The sequence below is a fragment of the Neolamprologus multifasciatus genome, unplaced genomic scaffold (assembly GCF_963576455.1).
Source record: "Neolamprologus multifasciatus unplaced genomic scaffold, fNeoMul1.2 chr13_unloc_1, whole genome shotgun sequence".
Taxonomy (NCBI): domain Eukaryota; kingdom Metazoa; phylum Chordata; class Actinopteri; order Cichliformes; family Cichlidae; genus Neolamprologus; species Neolamprologus multifasciatus.
This window is the reverse complement of record NW_028181974.1, coordinates 40,841-61,867: the sequence shown is the minus strand read 5'-3', so window position 1 is coordinate 61,867 and position 21,027 is coordinate 40,841. Positions and strand designations below refer to the sequence as shown.

Here is a 21,027-nt window from a genome sequence, read left to right as displayed (position 1 = left end):
TATGCTGTAGATTTTCACGTCTCTGGAATAGTTGGCAGTAATAAGGATGATTTTCTGTAAAATCATATTGATATGACCCGTGATATATTCGTAGATGACAGTTAGATTAGTCAGCTGGGAAACTCTGTTAACTCATAGAGCTGAAGATATCGTGGATATGCTGACCTTGCTCCGTGGTGTACAGGTCCGTTTACCCTCATGATTAATATTCACAATAAAAATATTAGCCAAACATCATGAAGTCTGTATGTGTTTCATAGTGTCGAACAACCTTTGAACAGTTAAATCCAGCAGTTACTACATGACGGAAACACCAATGTTATCTCTTTTATACGTTTATACGCAGGTCACGCTGATTACTAGGGCTGCACGATTTTGCATAAAATGAGAATCACGATTTTTTTGGCTTAGAATTGAGATCACAATTCTCTCACAATTTTCTTTTCCAATATAAATATTTATTGCACTTATTAACTGCACATCAACTTCATAACAGTTGAGACCCAACATAAAAACAATAAATAAACATAAAAACAACAAATGTCTCACGTTTTGTGGTTGCCGCAAAATGTTGTACTGCTTGAAATTCCGTCTCCACCGTTACTCGACACTGCGTGTATAGAGCAGGTAGTGCAACAATAGAAAAATAGCTGTGGGACGGCACTGCGTAGCGTTTGTATGGAAGCCCGTTTCCGCCACTAAAAAAAAAAAAAAAGGATACTTAACTCGAAATTTCGAGTTATCTTTCTCGAAATTTCGACTTATTTTCTCGAAATTTCAACTTAGCAACTCAAAATTTCGACTTAGCAACTCGAAATTTCGAGTTAAGTATCCTTTTTTTTTTACCATTTCGACTTATTTTCTCGAAATTTCGACTTAGCAACTCAAAATTTCGAGTTAAGTATCCTTTTTTTTTACCACTGGCTCACAATCTGGCTCACAGATTGTGAGCCAGTGGTAATCACTCCAAAGTCCTCGTTTAGACCATGCCAAAGACAATATCCTCTGAAACGGGAAGCCATAGAGGGGATTACTCCTGTGTTTGAATCCCTGTTAAGTAATTATCCCATGCCCCACCTCTCCGGTTCGCACTCCATTATTCCCTGTGAAGAAAATCATAGGACCTAATGAACCTGTTGAGTGGCGGTTTGTGCAGGACTTACAAGCTGTGAACAAGGCTGTAATCCCCAGAGCCCCTGTGGTTCCGAACCCCCACACCATTTTGTCCCAAATCCCATCTGACGCTATGTGGTTTACTGTTGCTGACCTGACTAATGCATTCTTCTCTGTTCCAGTTCACCCAGATAGCCAGTTCTGGTTTGCTTTTGAGTTCCAGGGAAAGGCTTACACATTCACTCGGTTGTGTCAAGGCTACTGTGAGTCCCCCACGATTTACAATGCCGCCTTAAGAGACTCTCTGTCAGACTTGATCCTCTCCGAAGGCACAGTGTTACTGCAATATGTCGATGATCTGCTACTGTGTGCGCCCACACAAGAGCAGTGTCTGGCAGATTCTCTCACTTTACTGACACATTTGCATCACAAGGGCCACAAAGCTAGTAAGTCAAAACTGCAGTTTTGTAAAGAGCAAGTCACATTCTTAGGGCATGTGATTTCTTACAACTCCCACCAGATTTCCTCCAAGAGGGTGGAAGCTGTAATGACCATTCCAAAACCTCTCACCAAAAAACAGATGATGTCATTCCTAGGAACCACATCATACTGCCGTAATTTCATTCCACACTACTCCTCTGTGGAAGCCCCACTCACTGCACTCATTCATGGTGCAAGTCTGTCAGCCAATGATCACATTTCTTGGACACCAGAGGCTGAAGCTGCCTTCACTTCCTTGAAACAGCTGCTGCAAACAGCGCCCGCTTTAGCGCTTCCAAACCCATCCAAACCATATACACAAATGGTGGATGAAAAGAATGGTTTCATGTCCTCTGTTCTTTTACAGCAGCATGGTGATTCACTTCGCCCGGTGGGTTATTACTCTTCCAAGCTTGACCCAGTGGCTGCAGGACTGCCTGGATGCCTACGAGCATCCAGGCAGAAGGCCGTGCTCGCCTCACGTGACATTGTAGGGTACTCTCCTCTGACAGTGCAGGTACCCCATGCAGTTTCTCTCATTTTGCTGGAGCAGAAAACTTCACACCTTTCTGCAGCTCGTTGGCTCAGGTACTCTTCCATACTGCTTGACATGCCCAACATCACAGTGAAACGATGCACAACACCTAACCCAGCCACTCTTCTCCCCACGCGAGAGGATGGTGAACCACACAGCTGCACTGCTATATTGGGTGAAACTTGTACACCTCGGATTGACTTGTTAGATGTTCCCATCGACAACTCTGACATAGTGTTATATGTAGATGGCTCCTCCTCACGTGATTCACGTGGAACTAACCGGGTGGGTTTTGCTGTGTGTTCTGATCATGCCACTCTCATTTCAGGCTCGTTGCCCAGACACTTCTCAGCACAGACTGCAGAACTGGTGGCGCTCACAGAAGCCTGTAAACTTGCGGAGAGTCAGTCGGCCACCATCTACACCGACTCTCGCTACGCGTTCGGTGTGGTGCACGATTTTGGCGCCCTGTGGAGGCACAGAAAGTTCCTGAAATCTGATGGCAAGCCCATCCTCAATGCTAACCAGGTAGCAGCGCTGCTAGATGCCATCCTTCTGCCTGCTCGCATTGCTGTAGTGAAGTGTGCAGCACACACAGGTAAAACTGATTCTGTCTCCCAAGGAAATGCCGTCGCCGATGCAGCAGCCAAAGCAGCAGCCAAAGCAGCAGCCGAAGGAGGCCTACCCTTCCAACTTGTCTTGGCGCCACTGTCCACACCCAACCTCGCTGATCTTCCTGCTGTACAGTCATTTGCCTCCCAGCCAGAGAAAACTCTCTGGCGCAAACATGGCTGCACACTGGTCGAATCTGTCTGGCGATCTCCGGACGGCCGCCCATGTCTACCTAAACACTTCTTCCCCTGGTTTCTAAAATGGACACATGGGTTAGACCATGCGTCCAAAGGGGGGATGCTACAAGCAGTAACATCGCTATGGTTCACCAAAGGGTTTTCCACAGCAGCTGAGAGGTATTGTAAAAGGTGTCTCATTTGTGCGACCAACAATGTGGGACGCCCAGTACAGGTAAACACTGCAGCACACCCCCCACCGGACATGCCTTTTGACCATCTAATGATGGACTTCATTGAATTGACACCAGCCGAGGGAAAGAAGTATTGTCTGGTAGTAGTGGACATGTTCTCTAAGTGGGTAGAAGCATTCCCCACTAAAAGTGCAGACAGCAGTGCAGTGGCAAAAGCCCTCCTGTCAGAAATCATTCCCAGGTGGGGCATCCCGGGAAAAATCACAAGTGATAATGGTACTCACTTTGTGAACCAGGCATTGAAGGAAATCAGCAAGCAACTAGGTTTCAAATTGCAAACACACTGTGCATATCACCCACAATCTGGAGGTGCTGTGGAGAGAATGAACAGCTCCTTAAAATCCAAGCTGGCAAAGTGCTGTGAAGAAACTGGCCTCACATGGCCAAAAGCACTTCCCCTCGTGCTGATGTATGTGCGCACGCGAGCCAGACCTCCAGCACACCTCAGCCCTTATGAGGTGTTGTATGGACGACCTGCCAGAGTGGGGGCAGAACCCCCCAAATGGACTGGCATGTCCACAGAGTTGTGCAACAGCAAAATGATTGTGTACTGTCAAAATCTCTCCAGGACTCTCTCGCAGGTACACCGAGCAGTGAAAGCAGCCCTGCCCAGGCCAGCAGAAGGACCCCTGCACCCGTTCAAACCAGGGAACTGGGTGCTAGTGAAGGACTTCAGGAGGAGACACTGGAAGGCGAAGCGGTGGCTGGGCCCATTCCAAGTCCTACTGACCACACAAACAGCGGTAAAGGTTGGAGAACGAGTTACTTGGATCCACGCCAGCCACTGTAAGCTGTTTGGAGGAGAACCACCCAGAACGGAGGAGCAACTAGAAAAGACAAACGGGGCATAATCCCCGCACCTCATTCAGGTAGTGGGCAGTCTACCCCCTACCTGCAACAATGCGACAAGCCAGGAAGCACCTCATCACTGGGGTAGCTCTGATGCTTTTCAGTGGGCTGATGGTTGCCCTCTGGTGGAGCCTCTGGAGAGAGCAGCAGCCGAGCACCATGCCAACATCCAAGGAGGTTCGTGCAACAGAAGGAGCAACCCACAAGATGAGAGACAAATGCCTTACTGAGTATGGCGGATACACTGAGCTACACTATACGTATGCAACTACCCAGACTTTCAGTTTTGATCTGTGCAGTGTGATAGACTGTAAAGGCTATAATGAAAGCTGGAGAGGTTATGATGTTTATTTGTGCATATTTGGACATGGCGTTCCGGGATACCAGAAGTGGTGTCCAAGTTGGAGTTTTGTGTGGTGGCATTCCAGGCCGGGGTACTGGGGAGAACAGGCAAAATCAACAGAGGGTAAGATGAAAAGTAAGAACAGTTTTTCCTTTGTTAGAGCCCAATTGGCGACTGGTACCGGCCTGAACCCATTACTGCTAACGATTAAGAACCTGAATTGGAACCCATTTTCCAGGAGACCAAACTTCCCAGGACAATGCCACGACTCCAAAGAAGACTCCTTTTATTTAATCATAGGAGTGGACCAGGCCGGTGCAGACACAATGGGCATAATAAAGGTAAGACTACATCATGCATTAAGCCCAAACCACAGTATGACCCGTGCTAATGCAACAGAGGTCACCGCCACCATAGCCACCTTTATTGCCATTCTCACATGCTGCGGTTGTTGTCTAATCCCATGCCTCCGTACCCTATTGAGTAGATTAATCACAGTGGCACTGACAAGAGAAAGCGAGTCTCCCAAGTTGCAGCTTCCCCTATTGCAGGCTGAAGATTACATTGAGGATAGCGAAAGCGAGGATGATTGTGATGAGTGAAATTATTTTCCTGACAATGTAAGAATGATGCATATTGTGAAACCTTTTGAGTGTGCAATATGGCTGATGTAATTAACAGAATGTTAGGAAGAGAAATCCTTGGTACTAGTGATTGAGATACAATCAAGAGGGTGGGAACTGTTGTGGGATTTCTCTTTAGTGTATTGTCCTTTAATGTATTGTCTTGCTTTCATGTTACCTAGTTTAGTATGGGTGGTGGAATTTCTCTTTAATGTATTGTCTTGATGAAATGCTTTCATGTCACTTAGTTTAGTATGTCTGGTTCACACCTTATTCACGCTGGGAAACAGACAGTGAGAAACTGGTGAATGTCTCCCAGGATGCGGAAGCTCACACAGGAAGGCTTGACCCCAGAGTGGGGGAGATTCACACAGATGATAGAGAGTCTGTCTGTTTAGAGCCAAGGTGTGAACTGAAACTGTAAAAGCCTTTTGTTCTGTGACTGTGTATAAAAAGGACCTGAACTGTTCATTGTCAGAGACGACTTTCAGTGCCCCCTGACTGACGTCCCTCCTTATGCATGAGATAGCTGAAATAAAGGTGTTGGTACAACTCATCGTGTCTGCAGGCTTTGGTAATTGAAATTTCCGCAATGGTGCACTTAGGAAAACAACCACCATCAGTGTCTCCATTCAAAGTGATCTTGATATGAAACATAGAACTCAATTTGATAGACCTAACATGGAGGGTCAGGTAGAATTTGTAGCAGTCGATGAGCGTGTCTATTTGAGATGCTCTTTAAGTGAAACATATAATCTAAAGTTTGCTTCAAAGTGTCTAACATCCTCTCAAAGTTATAATTCAAAATAAAACAAAATAAAATAAAATGGAAACTCTTTGAAGTTGTAATCCTGCAGGAAATCGACAGAAATCCAATATACTTTAGGACTCAGGGTAAAGGGATCAATAACAATTTAAAATTTACAGTTTGATGATTTAAAGTCTCACACACAACCCGTCGAAAGAGGAGGGGGGCCGGCTGCTTCCAAATAGAGCGCATTTCATTTATAATGTTGTAAATCCAAGCCTATTATGTATTCATGATTTGAATCCTGGGTTGTGTGAAATCTCAGAAATGCACCCACAAAGTGAATCTGTGAACTAAGGTGTAGGTGTGTTAGATCATGTTGTGGTGATCCTTGGGTTGAGGGATGGTTGTTCATACTGGAGTGCAAAATTAAAACCAATGGAAGATGGACAAGAAAAGTTCAAAGACATCAGGTCCTCAGTTTAGAAAAAAGAGAAAAGAAGAGGAGGAGAAACGAGCAAACGATGCGGGTAAGCAGATGTGTGATTGGATAATGGCAGGTCATCCTGAACCAATCAGAGTCAGAATACTTTATTAATCCCTAAGGAAATGATGTGGGTTACAGTTGCTCCAAGAAGAAATGGTAAAAATAGTAACAGTAACAGACCAAACTCCAAATAATACATTATGTTACATATTTTAATATTAATTAGTCATTGTCAGTTGTTGATTTGTCCTCTTCTCATTGTATGACGAATTATGATGGCTGTCTGGTAGCCGTTTGCATACAATGCATACTCTCTCTCTCTTCATATGTGTGTGTGTGTACAACAGTTTTATGTTAATGTACAATCCTTAATATGTTTTGTCTGTGTGTGTGTGTGTGTGTGGGGGGGGGGGAGGGGGCATAAGACCCTTTCAACGAATATATGAAACCTGTGCAGTGCTAGGAAGGTAGCCTCAGAGTATGTCATTTCCTCGTTTTACTTTCAATCATGGTCATCGAGTCTCTGACAATAAGAAAATGTGTTTACATCATTTTTATAGATCCCATAAATAATTGTGTCTATATTACAGAACAGCACTGTTCATAATAAGTGTAACGTAATGAAGGAGAAGGTTATGTTAACAAGAAGATTTTTAAAAGAAATCAGCAATTACTTGTTTTAGACCAGGGGTCTCAAACTCGCTGCGTCCCACATCACCCCTACTTGTATATTGATGTGAAGAAATATAATGCAATTTGGCCCTTGAACTTTTTTTGTTAGAGAGGATTTGTTTGTTGTTGAGTGCAATGGTAAAATAAGTTCTTTAAAAAGCAAAAAATGATTTAATATGAAGACAATGTGAATAACAAGTTGAGGGATTGGCTGTGTTAGTTGACATTAGACAATCTCAATAAACATGTAGGATGAACATCAAAATGTGGTCCAATCAAGTTTTTTTTAGATAATATATGTTGTTGTTGTTTTGTGTGTGTTTGTTATCAATGTTGTGAAAAAAGTTAAGCTTAGTAAGCCATCAAGCACTGATTACTCGTAGAAGAGCACCAATAGGAGACAGAACTAATTAGAAGGTGTTATTATTCAGTCTGTACATCGAATAGAAGGCACTAACCACAAGGTGATCTTCAATGCATCTCTGTGTGAATGTGAACGGGGCGAGAAGACCCCCACTGACTGCATGTCTTTAGACTGTGGGAGGAAGCTGGAGAGAACATGCAGACTCCACACAAAGACCCCGGCCTGATGGGGTTAGGGTCCTGAGTTTGATACCCCAAACTGAACGCAGGACAGAGGAAGGGATGGGTGATGTTCATGTGTGCCCAGGTGTATGATGTGGCTCTTTGCGGTGACACAGTAAAAAATGTGGCTGTTTGTCTGTGACTGGTTGGCTGCCCCAGCCCTGGCCCTTCATGTATTTCAGTAATGTCTTTTTCTCCCGTCTCCTCCTCTCATTTACATGTTTTGCCCTTGTGACCCATTCCTTCTGTCACGTGTGTTTTCCCCCAGCCATCATGTTCTGTTTGTGCTTAGTTATGTCCATGTCTCATCTCTAGTCCTCTTTTCCCTCTGTATGTATTTACAGTGTACGTGTTCCTCGTCGGTTCGTCATGCTAAGTCTCCGTGTCTTATTCCGTCATGTGTCACGTATCACTCCAAATCTCACTGACTTTAACTAATAATAACTGTTTTCTGAGTGTTATGTCTAAAAGGTATTGCACAATCGCCTCTAGTAGAGGATCAGGTTTGTTTTCCACTGATAATGGATTTTAACATGACTGACCAATGATTGTGGAGCACGTCCATGTAGGATCTTGTAAATACAACGAGCAAACTTAAATGTTTTAAAATGTTCAAAACTTAATATATTATATTTCTGAAGTATGACGGAAGGAAAAAGTTTCATATTTTTAAAAATATCCAATTTCATATGATCAAATTTACGTCAAAAAGTTCATATTTATTCCTCCTATGTCATGTGTGAGTATTGTACTGTAAATGTCATATATATCAGATGATACTGATAACCTAATGCTAATAACAATGCAGAGGTCTCTAGGCCTCGACTTTTATGGAGCATGTGAAGTTTGGGGCAGAGTGGACAAAGAAAAGTTTCTCAGCAGGTTCAACAGGTTGCTACAACACAGGCCGATGAAGTATTGCACTCACTCATCCAAACTGGCAAACATGTAACATACACCCTAAGACTGATCCTGCTTTTTACTCCTTTGCTATGATTTAATTTGATATTATGTAGCCATGGAGACAGTTTGCATAGATTAGAATGTTAGATTCCTGTGATGTCATCAATGCCCGATGTTTTGTTTTAATGTCTTGTGATAGTTCTAAGTGCAGACAAAGTCAGAGTTCAAGTGAGTTTAGTCCAATTTTGATCCAGTTTCTGACATGTGGTCAAAATCTTGGCCGACCTTTACCACACCACGTGCTGTGGGTGTGCGTAAATATCTAGGTGAGTAAAGTCTCCTTTACCTGTTAAATTCAATTTGTTTTGTCTCTCTGTAGAGGACTTTGAAGAAAAATTCGAAGAGCAGGATAAGCTGGGTGAAGGAGGCTTTGGGACTGTCTTCTTTGGAAAACGCAGAGAAGACAATTTCCCAGTATGACTTCTTATGTGTGCACTTTACAATTCTTCTAACCCACTACAGTGGGTGGCTGTAGGTCAGGTGGCAGAGTAGGACAAAGAAAAGTTTCTGAAAAAGTTTGAATCACAGCAGAGAAGCGAGTCTGGCATTGATATTTGACATCACAACAGAGAAGCGAGTTTGGCATTGATATTTGACATCACAACAGAGAAGCGAGTTTGGCATTGATATTTGACATCACAGCAGAGAAGCGAGTTTGGCATTGAAATTTGACATCACAACAGAGAAGCGAGTCTGGCATTGATATTTGACATCACAGCAGAGAAGCGAGTTTTGCATTGAAATTTGACATCACAAAAGAGAAGCGAGTCTGGCATTGATATTTGACATCACAAGAGAGAAGCGAGTTTGGCATTGATATTTGACATCACAGCAGAGAAGCGAGTTTGGCATTGAAATTTGACATCACAACAGAGAAGCGAGTCTGGCATTGATATTTGACATCACAGAAGAGAGACTGGATGTGATGTCAGACCCCTCTAAATCGTGTAATTTACAGATATTTAATTCCAAATTCCAACCCAAACTCTCTCTCAAAAGAAAAAGAAAAGTTTCTCAGCAGGTTCAACAGGTTGCTACAACACAGGCCGATGAAGTATTGCACTCACTCATCCAAACTGGCAAACATGTAACATACACCCTAAGACTGATCCTGCTTTTTACTCCTTTGCTATGATTTAATTTGATATTATGTAGCCATGGAGACAGTTTGCATAGATTAGAATGTTAGATTCCTGTGATGTCATCAATGCCCGATGTTTTGTTTTAATGTCTTGTGATAGTTCTAAGTGCAGACAAAGTCAGAGTTCAAGTGAGTTTAGTCCAATTTTGATCCAGTTTCTGACATGTGGTCAAAATCTTGGCCGACCTTTACCACACCACGTGCTGTGGCTGTGCGAAAATATCTAGGTGAGTAAAGTCTCCTTTACCTGTTAAATTCAGATTCATTTGGAAAGTCAGCTTTCCTACATACATTTAATCACAACTCCTGTGTTTGTTTTGTCTCTCTGTAGAGGACTTTGAAGAAAAATACGAGGAGCAGGATAAGCTGATATTATCTCTGTTTTGCATCCCTGCAACTTCAACACTCCAGGGATTCAGTTGAAATCCAAATCCTCTCAAAGTTATAATTCAAAATAAAACAAAATAAAATAAAATGGAAACTCTTGGAAGTTGTAATCCTGCAGGAAATCGACAGAAATCCAAATCCTCTTGAATTTATAATTCAAAAAAGAGCAGAGAAAAAGCCAAAAAATACAAAACCCAAGTGTAAGTGTGCAGTTCAGACAGCAGCTGATCTCTGGGCTCTAGAGTCTGACCAATTTGGTCACATTTGCGGCCAAATTTCTCACTGGTGCGACTAATAAAATCCTAGATCGCACCAGCGACCAGCCGTTCAGTACATTAAAAAAAAGTCTCCGCAACTCTGAAAGTGTCCGTATGGTCAACAACTGACACACATTATGCCCCTATCGTGGTCTAAACCAATCAGAGATAGTCAGGGGCGGGACCTCTCTGAATGGCCGTGGTCCAGATATTCCTGTAGTCCTTCGTGTGTGCGTTTGAAAGTGCAGGTGGATAGAGAGAGGCGAGTAGCTTGAATGAAGCGATATTGATTCATTAAATCCTGAATCGACTTTTAAATATAAATGTATTTTGCCAGAAACGCCAGAATCTCAGGTTAAGGCTCACAAAACGATTTCAACAACCACCAACCAGTAAATGAGAGCAGGTACACGGACTCCACACAAAGACATAAACACAGACCCGAAGCATCACAATCAGCTTTCTCTTCCTCGGCTTTCTTACCCGACGGCCCGTACACGGACACGCCGTCGGGTGAGAAAGCCGACAGCTCACTGACCGCGTCGGCGGTTTCCGTCTTTTTTGCACTCGATTCTGAGCTGCAGGTTTTATCTCTCTCTAACCAAAATTCACTGAAGCAGCAGCAAAAGAAGATCCAAACTACGCTCCACATTTGATAAATCTCGTCATTAATGCCCTCTGACTTTTGCTGTTTTGCTTCCACCGCCTGCACAGCTCTCTCTCTCTCAGTGTACTTCAAGAACAGTTTCCCATCTCAAATCTCTGTTTCCTGCATTATTCATTCGCTTTATTATGCACAAGTCATATACAGTGCTGTTGGTCGCTGTTTTTCCCCACCAGAAAATGACCTTGAAAAGAATCATTTCTGCTGTTTTATAACGAAAAAATTGAAACTTTTTAAAATGATGCCAAATTACAAAACTTTTGCTGTGTCTCTAATCAAACCTCTGTAACTTTGCTCTGCTTCACTTCAGCAGCATCAGGTAATGGTCAGATGTTGATTCATGTTTTCTTCACTTTTTGTTCTACTGCAGAATATTTTAAAGTTTATCTGCTACAGAAAACAGGGCAGGAAAATCTCCTTCATGTTTTTCTGTTTTATCCTCAGTTACTTTGACACAAAGGCCTCTGCTGTGATGCTCACACCTCTGATGAAGTCTCACATGTGTCATCTGATAAATCATCAGAATTATAATATTTCTGACTGTCTGAGGCAAAATCAAATTGAATGGAGTCAGGACCTCGTGAATCGAATGGATTACAGAAATCAGTGATGATACCCAGCCGTAGTGAGCAGCCTAGGCCCGACAGAAGTGGATGTAGCTGTGGGTAAAAAGGTGGAAAGAACTACTGATAACTTTTTTGTTAAGGCCTGATCCTTCTGAAATTCATAGCCAGCTCTGACACGCAGCCATCAATCTCTGAGCGCTGAAAAAGCAGCAGTGTATCCAGAAAACACATTATATGCTGCGATAAATGCCCAAGTGTCCCTCTAACACTGCCTTTCAGTGGCAAACAGGTCATCAGAGGACACAGGATGACATCATACTGTATGCCTATATGACATCATACTGTATGCCTTATATGACATCAATATGAATGCATATACGATATCAAGCTGTCTCATTCATGGACTTCAAGGTGGGACAGCTGTGGCAGTGGGGAGGTGGAAGCTGGGCTGGGAAAAATACTGTGAAGAGACCAGGGCATTGGTTTCAGGTGAAGGGGACAGGTGGGGGGCAAGGCCCAGATGAGGTCGAGGTGCGGGGAGGCAGGCAGGTGAGTTTCAGGCTAGTTGGCAATGCTGTACCAGCAGCTGGTGGCCCAGGTCCAGAAAAGCGGGGATGACTGAGGCGAGAACCCCACTCCAGGAGCCGACTCTGAAGACATGAAAAGGCAGGTAAGTTTTCACACAGGATCTGGACTGAGCAATAAAACATCACTGACTAACCTGATACTCAAGCCATGACTGATTGAGTGCGCAGATCTTATATGCTGCTGGAATAATTGCCCACAGGTGCTCAGCCAGGGAGGAGCAACCGATCTCCACCCAAAGGAAGAGGACCGCTGTTGGAAACCTACAGGTACGCACCCAGACCATGACAACATCAATCTGTATGCAGACATGACATCAAGCTGTCTCGATCCAGGACTTCAAGCTGAGGGCATACATGAGATCAGGCTGTATGACACAAATGACATCAATCTGTAAGACTTATAAGACATGAAGCTTGTCAGGGTTATATTGTTGATTGTCATATATGCTTAGAGTTTTATAGTCAATGTCATGTTGGTAGAGGGTTGATCCTTAGGAGTCTGCAGAGACTTTGTGTGCATTCCAGAGTGTTCTGGCATTCACACCCACATCCTGGGAGCATGGGAGAGGTCGTACCTGCTCTTATTGTTTTGTGGTAGGATGAACGTATCTATATCTGTTTTAGTCTAAGTGCCTTTTGTTTAGATGAACTGCTGGACTTCCAGACCAGCAGGTTTAGTGAAGTCTTTATGGGGTCACACTCTGACCCCACACACACACACACACACACACACACTTACACAACGCACAGGCAAGGTAGTCTTTGTTTGTATGTATACGTCATATGTTAATGAACCTATGTATATTCATGTAACCTCAATAAACATTGACATCAACCTGTATGCCTTTATATGACATCATACCGTATGCATCGATGACATCAATCTGTAAGACTTAGATGACATCAAGCTCTTTGCCATGAATGACATCATACTGTATGCCTATATGACATCATACTGTAGCCTGGGAAATGGTTAGCCACACAGGACACAATTACTGGGTTCTTAATGTGCAGTTTTATTGTCAATGCCGACTGAATAAACAAAAAAATGTCCTTTGACCTTTACTTTTTTCAAACAGCGGCCATATGGACTTGTACTGAACATCGACAGCACGAGAGGTAACGTGGCAAAGTAACAGAATAACCGACTAAACAAAGATGCGCCAATACAATACGAGGAATAAAGGAAATGAAATACAAAACACAAAAATACGGCAGTGACCTCTGTGTGCAGAACAAAATACAAAGAGCTAAATCACACAAGGCTCCTTTAAAAAACTGTGGAAGTGTTACATACATTTTTATAAACACTTACATTCCACAGAAATCTCAGCTCACTCGGATACTGGAGCACACAGACGATCTCGCAACTTATCCCTTGCATGGAGAAAATGGCCGCTCCACGCTGCACATACAGGTCCTTTGCATCATACATTTCAGAAATACATCATCTTGTTAAAATACTGACGTCTTGCCACTGCACTACAATTATACCAATATGTTTCAATGAGTTATGTGCATATTTAACAATTCCTTACCAACAATTTAACTCCTTCACAACATTCCCGTTCCACATCCACAAGAAGAAGAAAAGTCCCGAAATTCAGTTCTTGTCAAGTCTTATTTTGGAAAACTAAAAAAAGTTTAAAAAAAGACCCCCCCCCCCCCCCCCCCCCGTGACCACAATATGCAACTACACAAACCTATAAAATTAACAGCTTCAAGTGCACGCAACATGCAGATAGCCAAAGAAATAGCACAAGCAATAACATTAAATTACCCAATAACATTCTTGTCTTACCATACATGGAAACAAAGAAACATTTTAAGACCCCTTTTTGAACCTTAAATGGTTAACTGAAATGGAAAATATTATTATTAATTTACCACTCAGCTAACATACTGTATGCCTATATGACATCATACTGAATGCCTATATGACATCATACTGAATGCCTTATATGACATCATACTGTTCTTGCATGAATCGGACCAACAATACAGACTTGTAATGAACGCTCTTCCTTACCAGTGAATCCCGAAGCTCTTTTGGAATATCCTGTGTTGTCTGTGTTTCCAAATCCATGAGAGATGCTTGAGCATGAGTCTCCTTTTATATGAACTCAATACTCCTCCTTCAGTCCCACCCACATTTAAGTCAATGACATTCAGTCATGAAATCATTGGTTGGCTAACGACTGTAGTAGCGGCCCATTGTATTTTGGTTTCCTCTTTTGTCTCCAGTAACTGTTGAAGGTTTTGTGCGGCTTCAATCACAGGCATCTTATTAACACATAAATTAACGATTCCCTGAACTATTCAAAATAAAGACTTCCCCAAATAGGAGCACTAAGGCAAAAGGAAAACCACAAGTGTTTCCATTTGAGGGGTCTCTATTTGAGATGTTCTGTAAGTGAACCATGTTAACTAAAGTGTTCTTCAAAGTGTCTATTTGCTGTAAACTCACATGCAAGGTCACTTTGAGTGGGTGCACTTAGGAATACAACCACCATCAGTGTCTCCATTCAAAGTGATCTTGATATGAAACATAGAACTCAATTTTTTAGACGCAATCAGGTAGAATTTGTAGCAGTTGTTGTATACAACTCGTCGAAGCAGATGCACTTACTGAATTTAAGAGACAAGTTCTTGCATGAGTTGAACCAATAATACAGACTTGTAATGAACGCTCTTCCTTACCAGTGAATCCCGAAGCTCTTTTGGAATATCCTGTGTTGTCTGTGTTTCCAAATCCATGAGAGATGCTTGAACACGAGTCTCCTTTTATATGAACTCAAGACTCCTCTTTCAGTCCCACCCACATTTAAGTCAATGACATTCAGTCATGAAACCAATGGTTGGCTAACGACTGTTGTAGCGGCCCATTGTATTTTGGTTTCCTCTTTTGTCTCCAGTAGCTGTTGAAGGTTTTGTGCGGTTTCCATCAGAGGCATCTTATTAACACATAAATCAACGATTTCCCTGTGTTAGGTGGTGGCTGCGTGCAAGCAGGAGAAGGACCCAAAGTGCAGACTCCGGAGACAGAAAGTAACTCAACACAGTTTTAATTTTAAACTCAAATGTAACATAACTGAAAACAAAATAGACTTACACCAGAGGACTGAGAAAAAACACACAGCTAAATAAACGGTAGATCGCGACAATGACAAACTGAAACACAGGGCTTAAATACATAGAGGGAGCAATCAGGGAATGGACAACAGGAGGGAAACACAGCTGGGGCAAATCAGAACTGACGAGACAAGGAAGCGTAAACTGAACACACTGAGAAGAGACAGAGACCTTCAAAGTAAAACAGGAAACACAAAACACAGACTAAACAAAAGACACAGACTCACATGCAGGCACTACAACAGAGGGAACAGAGACGTGGGACCAGGGCAGACACAGACTGGACATGGGGATACAGCAGACAGGGGAGACAGCAACCAAGGATTACACAGAGACAAACCATAAGACCTGACTCACAAAAACCCAAAGACTAAAAATTATAAATAATATAATAAACTCAAAAGCCCTGGGTCAACGACCCAGGCATCCTAACAGTATCCCCCCCTAAAGGGCTGGCTCCCAGACAGCCCAACCCGAAACACCAAAACAAAAAAAAACAACCCAACCAGGGCGGGCGGCGGGGGAACAGGATGGAGGGACCGAAAAGAAACAAACACACGGAGCCAAAGACAAAAACACAGGGAGCAAAAAACCCAAAACAGAACAAAACAGCACTGCGGCCCAGCAACAGTCCAAAAGAAAACAGACAAAAGCCCATGAAAGGCGCATAGGCCCAGGTAACAGTCCCGAAAAGGTTCAGGAGGCCGGCCCGGAGGCTGACGGCACAACAGTCCAAACCCGGGCAGTTCAGGGGGCCGGCCGGGCGGGAGGCACCGGCGGAGCAGGTCAGGAGGCCGGCCGGGCGGGAGGCGCCGGCGGAGCAGGTCAGGAGGCCGGCCAGGCGGGAGGCGGCGACCGAGCAGGTCAGGAGGCCGGCCGGGCGGGAGGCGCCGGCGGCGACCAAGCAGGTCAGGAGGCCGGCCGGGCGGGAGGCGCCGGCGGCGACCGAGCAGGTCAGGAGGCCGGCCGGGCGGGAGGCGCCGGCGAAGCAGGTCAGGAGGCCGGCCGGGCGGGAGGCGCCGGCGGCGACCGAGCAGGTCAGGAGGCCGGCCGGGCGGGAGGCGCCGGCGAAGCAGGTCAGGAGGCCGGCCGGGCGGGAGGCGCCGGCGGCGACCGAGCAGGTCAGGAGGCCGGCCGGGCGGGAGGCGCCGGCGAAGCAGGTCAGGAGGCCGGCCGGGCGGGAGGCGCCGGCGGCGACGCAGGTCAGGGGGCCGTCCGTGACGGCAATGATGTTCAGTCATCGGCCCGGAAAGTGGCCGAACCGGCCGGACAGGACGTGCAGGACGAGCAGGCCGGACAGGACGTGCAGGACGAGCAGGCCGGACAGGACGTGCAGGACGAGCAGGCCGGACAGGACGTGCAGGCCGGACAGGACGAGCAGGACGAGCAGGCCGGACAGGACGAGCAGGACGAGCAGGCCGGACAGGACGAGCAGGACGAGCAGGCCGGACAGGGCGAGCAGGCCGGACAGGGCGAGCAGGCCGGACAGGACCAGACGGCACGGGGACCTCAGGCACAGGCGAAGATAGACGGAGCGAGGCAGGACCAGGCGAAGACACGGGGGCCGGACCAGGCGACGCAGAGGCTGAAGCTGAAGCTGGACCAGGCGAGGGCGAAGACTCGGAGGCTTGACCAGGCGAGGGCGAAGACTCGGAGGCTTGACCAGGCGAGGGCGAAGACTCGGAGGCTGGACCAGGCGAGGGCGAAGACTCGGAGGCTGGACCAGGCGAGGGCGAAGACTCGGAGGCTGGACCAGGCGAGGGCGAAGACTCGGAGGCTGGACCAGGCGAGGGCGGCGCTGCAGTGAACGGCGTGGGAGCCGCAGGTGGTGGCGCTGCAGGCAACGCAGGTCGCTGGACGGGCCCCTCGGACCCTCCAGCGGGAACAGGAGGCTGGACGGGCCCCTCGGACCCCCCAGCGGGAACAGGAGGCTGGACGGGCCCCTCGGACCCCCCAGCGGGAACAGGAGGCTGGACGGGCCCCTCGGACCCCCCAGCGGGAACAGGCGGCTGCAGCGGTTCCCCGGACCCTCCAGCGGAGGCAGGAGGCTGGACGGGCCCCTCGGACCCTCCAGCAGGGGCAGGAGGCAGGACGGGCCCCTCGGACCCTCCAGCGGGGGCAGGAGGCAGGACGGGCCCCTCGGACCCTCCAGCGGGAACAGGCGGCTGAAGCGGTCCCTCGGACCCTCCAGCGGAGGCAGGAGGCTGGACGGGCCCCTCGGACCCTCCAGCGGGAACAGGCGGCTGAAGCGGTCCCTCGGACCCTCCAGCGGAGGCAGGAGGCTGGACGGGCCCCTCGGACCCTCCAGCGAAGGCAGGAGGCTGGACGGGCCCCTCGGACCCTCCAGCGGGAACAGGCGGCTGAAGCGGTCCCTCGGACCCTCCAGCAGAGGCAGGCGGCTGAAGCGGTCCCTCGGACCCTCCAGCGGGAACAGACGGCTGAAGCGGTCCCTCGGACCCTCCAGCAGAGGCAGGCGGCTGAAGCGGTCCCTCGGACCCTCCAGCGGAGGCAGGCGGCTGGACTGGTCCCTCGGACCCTCCAGCGGAGACAAAAAGCTGAACGGGCCACTCAGCCCCTCCAGTGGAGACTGAAGACGGCTGGAGCGATTCTCCAGAACCCCCAGCGGGACCAACAGATGAAGGCCGGACGGGCCCCTCGGACCCTCCAGCGGGAACATGCGGCTGGACGGGCCCCTCGGACCCTCCAGCGGGAACAGGCGGCTGAAGCGGTCCCTCGGACCCTCCAGCGGGAACAGGTTGCAGAACAGATGAAGTGGGTGTGATGTCAGAATGTCCAGAGTCAGAATGCTCGAATGGAGCATACAATAAACAGTCACCGTCTCCCCCGAGAGGTGTTTGCTCAACTGTCCTGGAGTGGCGGCGGCCTGAACGCCGTTTCCTTCGGGATGAGGAAACAGGAACTGGTGGAGAAAAGGAGACCTCCCCCTCATCCTCTGACCACATAGCCGCCAGGAAAAAGGCAGGCGAACGAGGACCCGGCTGGTGTGGGGAGGGAGAGGAAGTCCGTGGCAGTGTAGAGACAGGTGGAGAGTGTGTGTTGTCCTGGGGCAGCGATTGGGAAGATGTAGTGAGTGAGAGAGCAAGCTCACCAGCCTTGACTTGCTCTCTCCAGGCAGTAATGGTGCCATCCAACTGAGTGTCCTTAGCAAACTGAGAGAGCTGAGGGTTATGACTAATGATGGCATCTACTGCACTTAGCCCAACTGCCATAGTCCGTAAATCCTGCGACTGGGCAATGCGGTCGAGCAGACTCACCATCCGCATCATCTCGCCGTCGAACTCCGAGGAAAAAGAGTCTGCGGGGTCCATGTTATGGTCGCGATCTTCTGTTAGGTGGTGGCTGCGTGCAAGCAGGAGAAGGACCCAAAGTGCAGACTCCGGAGACAGAAAGTAACTCAACACAGTTTTAATTTTAAACTCAAATGTAACATAACTGAAAACAAAATAGACTTACACCAGAGGACTGAGAAAAAACACACAGCTAAATAAACGGTAGATCGCGACAATGACAAACTGAAACACAGGGCTTAAATACATAGAGGGAGCAATCAGGGAATGGACAACAGGAGGGAAACACAGCTGGGGCAAATCAGAACTGACGAGACAAGGAAGCGTAAACTGAACACACTGAGAAGAGACAGAGACCTTCAAAGTAAAACAGGAAACACAAAACACAGACTAAACAAAAGACACAGACTCACATGCAGGCACTACAACAGAGGGAACAGAGACGTGGGACCAGGGCAGACACAGACTGGACATGGGGATACAGCAGACAGGGGAGACAGCAACCAAGGATTACACAGAGACAAACCATAAGACCTGACTCACAAAAACCCAAAGACTAAAAATTATAAATAATATAATAAACTCAAAAGCCCTGGGTCAACGACCCAGGCATCCTAACACCCTGAACTATTCAAAATAAAGAATTACCAAAATTGGAGCACTAAGTAAAGAGGAAAACCACAACTGTTTCCATTTGAGGGGTCTCTACTTGATATATTCTTTAAGTGAAACATATACAGTAAAGCCACATAGAATTTTCTTCTATTTGGTGCTCTATTTGAAGTTTGCTTCAAAGTGTCTAATTGCTGTTAACTCATATGCAAGTTCACTTTGATTGGGTGCACTTAGGAAAAGAACCACCATTAATATGAAGCACAGGACATGTAGCTTCAAATATTTATGAATTTCTTATGCATAGCTCTAATCCATCATTACTATATTAGACCTAATGAGTACAACAATATTTAACACGTAATGTACTCAGAATCCAAGTAAGTGCTTAAGTCTCTGTAATGTTCATGACCAATCTTATGCTTATTGAATACATATATAACAAGGGTATCAGTGAAAAAGCTGATGTCTTGAATGTAATACTTTGTTGCTGAGATCAAGAGTCTAATTGCTAACACTTACAGAACCTAAAATTCCAGTTGGTAATAGTCTCTTTTGTCATGATGGTGAATAATTCCTTAAATTATGTCATTGTTTCATCCTGATGTGAACCCAATCCAAGATTATCTCAAAGGAAGCACTTGGGAAAAAAATAATCATTCCATTTTCATTCCATGAAATCTTGACAACTCAGTTCAATTCAACTGTATTTATACACCACCAAATCACAACAACAGACGTCTCAAGGCGCTTTATATTGTATGTAGACCTTACAATAAAAAATTCAGAGAAAAACCCAACATCATATGACCCCCTATGAGAAAGAACTTTGGTGATAGTGGGAAGAAAAAACTCCCTGCTGTGGAAGAGAGCCAGAGATTAATAACGAGTGTGATTAAATGCAGAGAGATCTATTAACACATGTTGAGTGAGATAGGTGACTAGAAGGAAATAGTGCATCATGGGAATCCCCCAACAGTCTACACCTATTGCAGGATAACTACGGGAGGACTCAGGGTGACCTGATCCAGCCCTAACTATATGCTTTAGAAAAAAGGAAAGTTTTACGCTTAAGTTGTAATAAGGAATTTTATTTTAACAGGACATAAAGATTTCGGAATGTCAAAATACAATATAAATCAAAATCCAAGAGTCCAATCCAAAACTTGCACTTACTGTAGTTTGAATTCCAGTTGGTGACAGTTGTTTTTAATGATGGTGAACAAGTCCTGAAATAACCTGGCTGTGTGATCCTGATGTAACACAATCGAGATTACTTTGAAAGGAAGCACTTAGGAAAACATGAACCATTAGTGTCTCCGTTCGAGGTGATCTTAATGTGATACGTCCTGAAAATCTAAAGTCGACTTAAGTTAACATGCATCTTTATATCAAGTCCTGCAACCTTGGCAAAGAGGAAAGATTTGCAACAAAGATTTCTGTTGGACAAAGTCAGCTACAATGCATAATGCAAAAGTAATTTTACAGTGATTGTTGGCTGTAGAAGACATCAACAACACAACAACAATGAGCACTTACTGTATTCAGAATTCAAATAAGTGCTTATGTTGTTGTGATGTTGGTGACTTAATTTAGCAAAGCACTTTAATTAAAGAAGTGTGATCTGTGATTTTTTTGTGGAAAACAAATTCAACCTTTTCTTTAAAATAAATAAATAAATAAATAAATAAATAAAGCTTAATTGTATCTCGAGTCACAATTCAACATTATGGGTTAAGAATATAGTTTAGCAAATCATTTACATACACACTTACTCTTTCAGAAATCAACCTAATCCTACTGTTTTCAGTCAGTTCATGGTTTGTTGTGGACAACAGCATTACAACAACAATTAGCACTTGATGCTTTCAGAATTCACTTAAGTGCTGATGTTGCTGTGATCTTGGTGACCAATTCAGAAGTTTATATCATC

General features: G+C 45.5%; 1 protein-coding gene and 1 long non-coding RNA gene across 3 annotated transcripts in view; both read right to left on the bottom strand.

Annotated features, from left to right (window-relative positions):
• The window catches only part of LOC146490431 (uncharacterized), a 112,800-nt gene extending 101,681 nt beyond the window's left edge, over window positions 1–11,119 (bottom strand). The window contains exons 1-2 of one of the 2 annotated variants that reach the window (XR_014872745.1): window positions 10,597–11,119; window positions 10,219–10,410 (exon numbers count right to left, since the gene is read on the bottom strand). This is a non-coding gene — a long non-coding RNA (uncharacterized LOC146490431). The remainder of the gene's footprint in view (window positions 1–10,218; window positions 10,411–10,596) is intronic. The other variant, XR_014872744.1, reaches the window with a different exon arrangement.
• An 897-nt stretch (window positions 11,120–12,016) lies between these two features.
• Window positions 12,017–19,095, bottom strand: LOC146490430 (uncharacterized). Its single transcript, XM_085153213.1, has 2 exons — window positions 17,164–19,095; window positions 12,017–12,105 (listed from the first exon to the last, which is right to left on the bottom strand). The coding sequence occupies exons 1-2, from the start codon at window positions 18,377–18,379 to the stop codon at window positions 12,017–12,019; spliced, it is 1,305 nt and encodes a 434-aa protein (XP_085009339.1). The 5' UTR covers window positions 18,380–19,095.
• Between the last annotated feature and the right edge of the window lie 1,932 nt (window positions 19,096–21,027).

Bases quoted from the DNA above. Each gene is read 5' to 3' on its own strand.
- LOC146490430 (XM_085153213.1), bottom strand. From the start codon at position 18,379: ATGCCATCATTAGTCATAACCCTCAGCTCTCTCAGTTTGCTAAGGACA. The intron at 12,106-17,163 runs GTCCGAGGGGCC...TCATGTCTTCAG, and splicing joins CCGCCTGTTCCCGCTGGGGG to AGTCGGCTCCTGGAGTGGGG.